General features: G+C 32.3%; 1 protein-coding gene across 9 annotated transcripts in view; it reads left to right on the forward strand.

The window, feature by feature from the left end:
* CaMKII (Calcium/calmodulin-dependent protein kinase II) overlaps positions 1–10,833 on the forward strand; it is a 103,017-nt gene extending 92,184 nt beyond the window's left edge. For 4 of the 9 annotated variants that reach the window (XM_011501876.1, XM_011501879.1, XM_011501880.1 and 1 more), the window contains 6 exons: positions 665–844; positions 2,383–2,445; positions 6,861–6,936; positions 8,454–8,548; positions 9,802–9,916; positions 10,462–10,833. In XM_011501876.1, coding sequence (XP_011500178.1) covers positions 665–844; positions 2,383–2,445; positions 6,861–6,936; positions 8,454–8,548; positions 9,802–9,916; positions 10,462–10,591 — 659 coding nt within the window. In that variant the 3' untranslated portion in view covers positions 10,592–10,833. Of the gene's footprint in view, positions 1–664; positions 845–2,382; positions 2,446–5,394; positions 5,458–6,860; positions 6,937–8,453; positions 8,549–9,801; positions 9,917–10,461 lie in introns of all 9 variants that reach the window. The other 5 variants (XM_011501881.1, XM_011501884.1, XM_011501885.1 and 2 more) reach the window with 2 other exon arrangements.
* The last annotated feature ends 1,085 nt before the right edge of the window (positions 10,834–11,918 follow it).

Below are 11,918 nucleotides of genomic sequence, written 5' to 3' on the forward strand. Positions count from 1 at the left end.
CACAATGAAAGACAAAATATAGTAGCGATTCCCATTGCTAAATGACGAAACAAATGTATCTATTACATTAAAATTTTCCAAAAATAGAATCATGAAATAAATATAAGTTCAGCGTTACTTTATGCAACAATATATATATATATATATATATACTTTTTACGCATTACTTTCTCCAATAGTCTAATTGTTTAAACATTTTATTGATAGATTATATTTCAAAATCACTATGTCGAATCGCACAAATCAAAATGTCTCTATTTTGAAAATTCTGAATGTGGTGCGCTATGCTATTATATATGTAGATAAAAGAAAAGCTTCGAAGTTTAAAAAGGCAAAGATGGATGTCGATTTAAAGACGGACGAGTGTCTCCTATTTTTGTCGAGTGTCATGGTACAAATGTCTTCCGATTCATTTCTTAAAAGTGGCGTAGCGGAGCCTCTAAATTTCAGCAAAACGCATGATATAAGCTCGCGCACACCCTGAAATTTATACTGCCGATAATGGGAATTCGCTGCTATAATTCGTCTGTCTTGTGCGAGATTGAACTTTAAGAAATCGGCAAGGTTGAAACGGGGACCCGAACGCGTTGGATATCAGATGAAGCGGCTACTGTCTCCCGGGGAAAATCATTGTTGGCAAATTGGTTGGTTGTGTGTGATTTAGCGAGCGGGAGCGGAAGCGGAAGCAGTTCCAATCAAAGCAGCAGTAGTAACAGCCAGAACAGCCAATGTGGCACATCGCCCTCGTGTATGGCTTCACCGGGATACCTCAATGCCGACGACGTTAACGTCAACAATGACAACGGCCTGTACGCTTCAAGGCGCCAGAGCTCTGCAAGCACCGGTCTGTAGCTCTCTCTCTCTCTCTCTCTCTCTCTCTCTCTCTCTCTCTCTCTCTCTCTCTCTCTCTCTCTCTCTCTCTCTCTCACTCACTCACTCTCTCACTCAATCACTCTCAACACACACATATATATATACCAACTATGTATACATATAAATATTTTATAAGGCACATTTATACAACCACCTATGACATTGTGTGCCGCACTGCAAGACTTTGAATAAATTTGCGATCCTTTTTTAAATTACTTAATTATGGAGCGTTTGATAATTTTAATAAACATTCAATTTAAGAATATTCAATATTGTGCGCACGCGTACTTAATGTAAAATGTTATAAGTCAGTGTCAGTCGATTTCCGTCCACATCATATATTTTGCTTCGGCTAATCATACATTAAACATATGTACGCGTTATATTTTCAAAGACAAATGACTCATCAACCCTAATGAATTAATTGCTAAAGTCAATTCATCAAGACATTAGTGAAATACGTTGTTGCTTTCATTATAAATATACATTTCGCGCCATACGTTACACACAAACTTTTCTCGACAATCTCATCAGTTATTCGTAAAAGCTCGCAAGAGCTTAAATACTCATATGCATTACGTTCATTTTATAATAATAGCTCGGCATACCTATCTGTCAGAGTCTCACATTGAGCTGAATAACCGTGTCCGCGCACGTTTTTCTCTCAAATATTACAACTTAATTCACCTTTTTATAATTAAGCTACTCGCTCGTTTGCTCGTTTCATGCACTCTTCCTAACGATTTTGTAAGGTTTTCGAGCGCCAACTTCACAGATATACAAAATCCTTACGTTGTTGAATGGAAGCAAATTGGCATCATTACTTTATTGCAAAATTTGTTTTTAAAGAAACTATTTGTCACGTATTTATGTTCTTCACAGAAATGTGCAGACGAGCGAACCAAGATATTCAATCTTAAAGCAAAGATTTATTTTATTTCTCTTATTAAGCACGAAGGTATTGATTATTAAGTAATATTCGGACTATCGTGTAATTATATTTCTTTGAGAGGTTTTGCCATTTAATCGTCAATGTGATTAATTTTGCAGATTTAATCGTGTTTTATTTTATTTTCAAAAAGGGTCTTTCGGAAGCGTTGAGACCGATTAATTAGATTTGTGAAGCTCCGCAAGCTTTTCTTCAATAATTTTTTTGTATCTATCGATCGATCAATTTTATAAATCGGATGAACAGCATTGTTTGTAGCGGATGCTTTTTTCACGAAAGGAAAACTTTGCCACATTCGCGCTCGTAGCACCGCGATCATAACAAAATTTTCTTGCAGCGATTTGCCATAACGGCACTACATCGTAACAAAAATCAATAAATCAATGGGTGAAACATTATTAGCTTTAAAATTACTTACGAGAGTGCATGTCTCAAACTATTACGAACGATAGTTTTTGCAACAAATAAAAAGACAGTATTCGTTTCTGCATGTTTACACGTGTGTTTGCGCTTGTACGTTGCATGTGCATCGAATTGCCAATCCTGAACAATCTATCCAGAGCCTGAGGGATACCGGCAGACTTCGGAGGGCTACGTCCAGCTCGGATGCGATCCAGAAGACGGTAAGAAAGCCGCCACCATCGGTAAGAAGGTAGTTGACCATAAGAAGGCAACGTCGAGTCAGGAGGACGGTTGCTGCCATTTGAGGCTGTGTAACTTGTCCTAACGACAATTCCCTCTCATGGAATTGTCAACGTACGCGTCTTTTACCTTTACCTTTTATTTGTAGTTTTTTTATTGTATTTTTTTTATTTTTTTTTTTATTTTTTTTTTTATTTTTTTTTTTTGTTTCAATTTGTTTTTTCATTTCAATCTTGTGGTGAAATTATTCAACTTTACTTTACCTTATTTTTCTTCTTTATTTTTTGTCCCGCGTAATTGTTCTACTTTTCATTAATAAACGACAAGTCGCTCATTTCAGAAAGTGTTCTAATTCCGTTCGCGGAACTTTCGAAAGCGCGCACTCTGCAAAGTGTTTTTCCGGGATACATTGACAAATGCTTGTGTTTACTAAGCGAAGGACCAAAGATAATGGCTGGTAAGGCCGGCGCCCACGATCGAGGCTCCTCGATTGCGCCAAATTCAACGCGCTAAGAGTTTAATAATGCTACTTCGAAACCTACTTTCTCTCGGTTTTATTTATTTTTTGTTGTTGTTGTTTTGTTATTTAAACATATGTCGAATTCGATATTCTATAAGGACGAGAATTGATTGCCGAATGGCAATTCGTAAAATTACGGGGCGCGAATATGCCGCGACGTCGCAAGCATACAACTATGAATACAGTCGTGGGTACGAACGAGGTTATCGGCCTCATTTATTCTTATATTATCGAGTTCGTGTGACAAGAGTGATAGAACGAGGTAAGAGGATGTTGAGAGGAAGAATTTTAAGAAGAACAAAGATTGAAAATTACGAAGGAGACTTGTACCTCTCAGTATTTTGCCATTAGAAGGCAGACAGTACCCTCAATATATTTATGAACTTACAAGTAAATATTCCTGTACCATTCTCTTATTTTCCCATACACTCTCTGTACCCCCTCATTCTTACACTTGCTCTGTCCTTACCCCTCTTGTTCTCGTGAACGACATGTAGCATCTCGTTCTTGTTTCTCGAGATCATCGACTCGCTATCGAGCGACAACAATTGAATCAGAATGTTTATGTATGAGCACAATGATTATACGAAACGTATATCATGTATAGCGGAATAAAAATTTAATACAATGTAAAATGTATAAGAATTGTACAATTTAGAATCGCACTTGTACGTAGAATTAGTGTATTATACATATGTAGCTATAACACCTGTTAAGTTGTATATACCCACATTATATGTCGGTTATGTCTACAAACAAATAAATGACTGGAATAAAAAAAAAAAAAAAAGTGGCATTGTCGTCTAATCGCGCTATATGTATCCATTTGCCTATTGTAGACTTGCAGAATTCCTTACGTCCATAAGAATTTACGAAATACTTTGGAAGTAAATACTTGAAAGTAATATCCTCCGATAGCTAGCTGCTTCTTTTGGTAGCCTTGCATTGTCCTAACTTTTTCAAGTTTACTCCCGTTTTTTTATCTTTCTTATTTTATTTAATCCCAATCAACCAAGGATTTCGTTCCCATCTCTATTATCAAATACTGCGGATTCGTGGAAATTTCCAATTTAGCCAAAGTCTCTTTAATTCCTAGTAAGCGTTAAAAAGTAAAGAATTCGATGTAAAGCTTAGATACTCGATGTGCCTCGAAAGCTCTCTCCATTATCTTTTTTTTCTATTTTTTTTTCTTTTACGAAAGAACTTGCACACTAGAGCAGGTAGAGGTACAATTTCAGCATGGCTATGCCAAACACTTCCTTTCTCCACTCTGCGGGGAAATCAATGGCTAGATTAACGCACACTATACGAATGGAAAATTGACTGCGGCAATGGCTCTCGCCATGTTCATACAAACATTTTACAGCACGTATGGCGCATACATTGGTACGGGAACAAGTATGTATAGGTACGACTTACACCTTGCGCGAAATTTTTTCTCTTTGTATACATTTTCTGGCTGAGCACAGAAGTTGAATGAAATGACAATGAGACGTACGAAGGCTTGATAAGTGCTAAGATCGCCGCGGGCTTGTTCGCTGGCTTTGTTCATCACGCAGCGGAAAAGTCGAGTCGAGCTTGATAAGGACATTTGAAAACACGCGTCTCATCATTCAAGGCGTCCAACGTGATGAAATCTTTAAATTTCAAACAATTTTAGTCGCTATGCGTACTTCAAGCGCTTTTACAACACTACTGTTTCCCTTGATATTTACAGCACAAAAGCATTTACCGCTACTTTGGCTCAAATCCTTTTTATTTTGCTTGAAGTTTACTCTCTTCTTCTGGCCGCGTTTACATACAATAAGATATAGACTGTTTACCTATGAATAATAGGACTGTAAATTGAACGAATAAGCCGATCAGAGTGAGTATTTTTCAATGTCGATAGCAGAGCTCAACTCGACTCGATAAGGTACGATCGATCGAGACTTCCATAAACGGCGCAGACTAAAGAAAAATTAAAGATTAGCGGTCTATGGCACGATCAATAAACAGCTCGTGAAAATGACGATGGATTTAAAAAGCCTCGAGTAAGTAATCGAGAGTGAAAAACTTTGTAATTAATTAAAGTCATAAGCCAAATGTTATCCACGTGACGCTTTGTTTTGTTCTTGAGCCTTTCGACAGTGACGCAAGAATGAAAAATGCGTCCTTAAGTGGATTTATCCTTTAGCGCGCGAGACTCGATGAGAGTTCGTAGCGATTCACTTGATGAGAAGTCTCGGTTCGGATACTGATGAAGAGCTTTTAAAATTTTTATTTGGTAATCAAGACACGCGAATCATCGAACCCTCGGTACGTTCGGTGATACAACATCTACTCACTTTTACAAGCACACAAGATTATTTTGAGTATCCATATTGAGATGCTACGCGTTGTCTTAAAAGAATTATAATATTGCTTGTAGACATACGAATCGTCTGTCCTATCAAGACCTGCAGCCAGCTTTCAGCGAACTCACAGTGCTCAGGTAATGCGCAATTCGTAGTCCAGGGACGCCCAGACGTGGTCCTTTTATAATTGCGTAGCTCAACGTATATGAAGTGTATATATATATATATATATATACACACTTTATATAAGTGCATTTCGATAAAGTAGTTTTATTAATACTGCATTTACATTGTCATAAAAGAGAGATACATATCCGTGCGCGAGAATTATGCAATTATAAAATTACAGCTGTTTAATAAATAAAATCTCTTTCCTTTAACTTCTTGTATTGAACAAAAAATATTATTTAAATAAATTTAATTGTTTATTTCTTATACATAATAGTGCAATTTATATACATACATTTTGCATTAATAATTTATTTTCTTGTATGTCCTTGAATATTTATTTATTTTATGCGATATTAAATAAAATAGCGTAATAAAATTCCTAGTAGTTCCTTAATCCAATTCGCTGAAACTGTACATGCTAACCTTTTCGGAAAAAATTTATAAAGATATTCGTTTTTTATTTATATTTTATTTTTTTATTGCAAATATTTAAATTCAACAAGATAAAGTTGCCATTTAGATTAATGAGCGATTTATCAGAATAATAGAACAACCACTGATTAATAACAATTATTAAACAAAAAAAATTTTTTTTTTTTGGTAGATATAGTGGTGGTCACGTTAATATTACGTAAATTAATATTTAATTTTATTTCAGTATACCTGTTTAATATTTGAAAAGAATTGCTATTATGTGAATATGATATAAAACGGAAACGCTATTTTCTTATCGTAAAATTTATAAAACGAGAGATTATAAAAATTATAAAGCAGGAAACAAGTAATTATAGCAATAGAGGGCAATATGTTGGAAATGATAAAATGGAAAAAATAATTTATTGTGTCAGTATTGTGAAAAAAAGTACGTCTTGGAAAGATAAAATTTAGTATAAATATGTTTTGAGTTATATTGTGAAGGCATTAACGTTTGAAATATTAGAATGTTAAAATTCAATTAGTCACAGTATTATTTTCGTATCGATTTTCATTTTTTTTTCTTTTTTTCTTTTTAATATAAAGTAATGGTATAAATAAGAAATCGTAAAGTGAAATAATGAATTAATAAAGAATAAGTTAAAGTATTTGATTTTTCATTCTAATAAAATAGAGCACCAAATATTGTATATGTAAAAATAGTCATATTGAAAATTTACAAAATGTGCAATTATTAAATAAACTTGACCTTAACCAAATAGTCAAAAACAGAATTTCAATATGGAACATAATTATGCGTTCACAAAATCGTAGATTTTGATAAAAGATACGTGCATGTGGCTGTTGTGCTGTACATTATTTCGGAGAGAGTCCGACGACGAGGTCGCGGAACAATCCGAGCGTTTTACTGATCTTGACGTATTGACGATTACAGCTCGTCGCCAGGAAATCATCAAGATGACTGAGCAGCTCATCGAGAGTATCAATACTGGCGATTTTGAAGCTTACACGTAAGTCACGACTTTTCTTATTTACAATAACTTATTAATTATTCTCATAATATTTCGAATTCATGTCTTAAGAAAAGAATATCGTCATAATAAAGCAATGTTCATATGACGTTAATAAATTATTAATCTGTTTAAATTTTCATGAATCGAATAATTTATGTGAACGTCATCGTTTAGTTTCTAATAATAGCATTTATTATATTATTATACACATTTTATATTATAAGCATAGCACATATATTACAAGCAAGCTTACACGTGAGTCACAATTTTTCATATTAACAGTACCTTATTAATTATTCTCATAATGTTTCAAATTTATTTCTTAAGAAAAGAAAATCTTCATAATAAGGCAATGCTCATATGACGTTAATAAATTATTAATTTGTTTAAATTTTCATGAAGCGAATAATTTATACCAACGACATCGCTTAGTTTCTAACAATAGCAAGATATAATTAAAAAGAATCGTAAAAAATGGTAAAAAAAAATAACGATATTTATTTAAGGATATAGTGTAAAGATAGAAAAAAATGTCGTAATTAATTTATTAATAATTAATTGGTATAAAATTATTTTTGTATTAAATTGGCTAATAATACACTATAACCTAGTTCTGCAGAAAAGTTGTAATTGGCACATAAACTCTCGTTTTCAAAATATAAAGAATCAAAGGCCTACTTTACTACAAGATAATATAAAAATTTTTGAACATAATAGAAATTATATATTATCTTTTAAAATATTAATTTTTAAATGAAATATTTATTAGAAATTTTAATAAGAACTCTACATAATATATGTTTATGCAATTAATTATATTTACGTACCTAGCTACCTTTTCAGTTGTAATAAATTAGTTCTTAAATTATTTGAAACTTAATTATAAAGTAATTTATGTTAAACTATGTTATAAATTATAACAATAGAACGAAAATTTTTCAAAATTATTAGGCTTAAAATTAGATAATCTCAGAAACATTGTTTGATACATCTTTTCGCACATTACAGTTAAAAATAGTACCGTTAAATTAGAACGCCAAAAGCAATTAATTTCCCTCTTCTATAAACTTATAAAGTGATATCACTAAATTATTATTGTAATAATTTCACTAAATTTATTGGAAAAACATTTAGCAAAATTTTTTACCATTTTCATGAAAAAAATATATACGGGGTAGATTTTTATTTCTTGATACTAACAAAAAAAATTAATTCATTTCAATTTATATCGTTATTCAATTATTTAATTCAAAAATTAAATTATTAAAAATTGACTCTTTGCAAATACTTCAAATTATCAAAACTCTATACAATAACATATTAATTATATATAGTTTACTGTAATCATTCTTTATTATTTTCACTTATTAATTATCAATATTTTAAACGATTTTTTGGAACATGAAAAAATACTTTTTCAACAAATAATTTTTTTACGTGTAATACAAAAATATATGATATAGTGTAGAATAATGTAATTGTAATATAATTGACTGTTGAAAAATGGATTTCAGAAAAATCTGTGATCCCCACTTGACTGCGTTTGAACCCGAGGCTCTAGGTAATTTAGTGGAGGGAATGGAGTTTCACAAATTTTACTTTGATAATGGTAATTATATCTTATTTGCATTACACTCTGTCGCTGTAATAGCTTACTACTTATAAAACTAAATGTGCTTCTATATTGCTAAGCAGTATTTGTTTAAATGTGTAATAACATCTATCTTCTGTACGTAATTTAAATTCTATATAATAATTAATTTCCATCAGCTTCTTAATTTTTCAAATTTATGTTTTTTAGTGTAGATCTTATGGAGTAACTGATTTTATAATATTATATTTAGAATATTATCATCTCGATGTATGCATTCATAATGATATTTCAAAATATGTTCGCTCATAATCGAATAATTAAATATAACTGAGAATTAACATTCTATTGAAAAATATAAAAGTTGTCATGAATTGAAACCAAATTAATTAAACTTAAACAAATCGTATCTCATTATTTGTGGTATAATATGTAATTTGATTTATAACTTTGGATTTTGTCTTATTGCATAAAAATCGGGAGCATACTTCAATTTGTTCTTAATATTATTAAATTGAATATTAAATATTGAATTACAAATAATTAATAAGTGAAAAATAATGTTTAACAACTTTTACATGTTAAAGCGATTACAAAAATATTTGTAACACGTTATTTACGTTTATTATTGTTTCTTTATTTTCTATAAAGTTTAATATAAAAAAATTTTGAATTTTGTTATATTCTTTTTTTTTTTTTTGAATTGTAGGTCTCTTTTTATATTTATAAAATTATTCAGATTATACAAAATAGAAGCGCAAACCATAAGTTTGATCAATAGCTCGTATACCATTTTAAATTATTAAATTTAACTGAAAATGATTTTAACAAATTGCAATACGTTATAATACGTTTAATTATGTTATGCCGGTATAATTATTTTACAATACTTGACTTATATTTTAAATTATATTTATTTAATTTTTATGAAGACATAATGAAACGGGATGAATGATTACATTTACAAAGAATTGTATAAATTGGTATTTCGAAAAGCCCTTATGTTATACAATAAAGCTTCTTCATTATTCACCTCTTTATAAACTGTCTCTCTCTCTCTCTCTCTCTCTCTCTCTCGCTTTACCTCTTAGTTATTAGTTTTAATACTTTTTCCCTTTTTGTTTAAATTGTAAAATTAATTTTTATACACATTAATTATTTTACACACTCGATGTTATTTTCAAAAATATATAACAAGTTGTGTTCAAATAATTACGTGTGGATGAATTTATTAACTATTTACACGTGTGTGTATATATACATAAATATAGTACTTGGGAAGAACTGCAAAGCCGTTAATACAACGATCTTGAATCCTCACGTACATCTACTTGGCGAAGATGCTGCTTGCATCGCGTACGTCAGACTCACTCAATATATGGACAAGTACGTATAAGCTTATATATACATCCTCTTACGTAAGAAGCTTTCGATGATTACCTTTCAAGAATTAATGCTATTTGCACTATATAGAGGAACAAACATATTTAATAGTTTGCATACCCATATTGTTCACTTGAAAACGATTTCAAACATTTAACGAATAAATGTTTAATTTTCTAAAGTATAAAGTTTAGTTCGTTTCCTGTTAATAAACACAATTAATAAGATATTACTGGTATAAAATATTTGCAATTATAAAATATTTACATTTACATGCGATTATTGTTAATTTTGTATTTAAAGAATTCATATTCTACCTATATATCGAACAACCAGTATACACATAGTTATATTACATAGTAAATAGTCTCTTTAATTTTTCAAATAAATCTTTTGCGAGTATATTATTTGGTTGTAAATCATTACTAGAATTTTTAATGTGCTTTTTGATTATTTTGAGACCACTATTTTTTAAGCTTCGTTTAAGAACTGAAAATATAATGATCGATTTAAGTGTTAATATTAATTATCAAAATGATGCGTTGCAGGCAAGGAGTCGCCCATACTCAGCAGAGCGAAGAGAGTCGCGTTTGGCACAAGAAGGATAACAAGTGGCAGAACGTTCATTTTCATCAAAGTGCGGTCACAGGTCCTTCGCCCTTTTCTTTTCATAAGTAAGGGGTACGACGATCGGACGGACTCCGCCATACAATCAAGAAGCGGCAAAGAAGCAAAAGTTAACATACTTTGTTGTTCCATTGATGAAAGAAATATAATAATAACCTAGAACTAAATGCGCGATGCCAATTGGTGAGATTGGAGAGATGGAAAGAATGATAGAGAGTGAGTTGAGGATGTAAGAGTGAACATATGCGTGAAAGAGGGTTGCTGAGAGAGGAAAAGGATTGAGAGAAAGAGAAAGAGAGAGGGGGCGGGGAGGGGGTGTGAGAAAGTGAGATATCGAGATGGAAGTTTTCAGACTCAGTTACTCAGTCGACAATTTGTATGCATTTCATGCATGCGTTTAGGAAGGAAAAATGTCATGTAAGCTCGAAGAGGTGGGAGATAACGGTGATAAATGATTAATTACATCGTAAGAAAGCAATTAATGAGAAAATGTGAGATGTAAGGGACAAGCCGGGGAGGTTGTCTGATAATGCTTACCATTTATGTTTTTTAGTTAAATTAACAAATTTACGTAGGAAATTGCTTAGTGATCACTGACCAGATAGAGTCTTAAAATCGACGGTCGTGGCACTTAGTTGCGTTGGAAAATAAAATAGAGTCTCTTCGTCCGGCCCCGAGATCCTCGGAACAAGACTGCTATTGAAACGATGAGGCCCAGCATTTCAGTGTTTATTTAAGTGTAATCGACGTCATCGATGCATCAGCCGATTGCAAAATGAGAAAAGTAACGTGGAGGGAAAATATGTGAAATGATATTTAATGCGGGATGAAAGAGCTATAACCGCAAACACATGTTATTATAGAAAGCGTAATGGGCATATAAATTATGAACCCATGAATCCACGGGAAAAGGAAAATAAGATGAATTGTCCAACGTGTCGACTGTCGCTCAATTCGAGCAGAAAAGAAAGTATTAATAAAGCGGCCAACCAACTTACCGCCCTAGCCGTTAAAATAATAACACGTCGACGAAGGCAAGTTGGAGATGTGACGATGTGAGTAGCTGGAACAGAGGGCGGGCGAATTATTGTGAAGGAGGATGAAATTCAGTAATTGGAAGACACTCCGATCGGACCAATCGTCAGCGTTCCTCAATTGTTCCGCACTTGTTCATCTATTATCGATGATGGTACTGCACAACTTGCGCAAAGAATGACTCGACGAGGCATGAAAGTAATGCCGCGTTATTTATCGCTCAGAGCAGAATTCAATTTTATCAGAGCGAATAATTTAAAGGATAATTATTCGGAGCTTTACTCTACCGTAAGTGTGCGCGTATGTGATGGTGAGTGCATGTGTTATTAACTGTTTATGCCAT

The sequence above is a fragment of the Ceratosolen solmsi genome, unplaced genomic scaffold (genome assembly GCF_000503995.2).
Source record: "Ceratosolen solmsi marchali unplaced genomic scaffold, CerSol_1.0 scaffold23, whole genome shotgun sequence".
Lineage (NCBI taxonomy): Eukaryota > Metazoa > Arthropoda > Insecta > Hymenoptera > Agaonidae > Ceratosolen > Ceratosolen solmsi.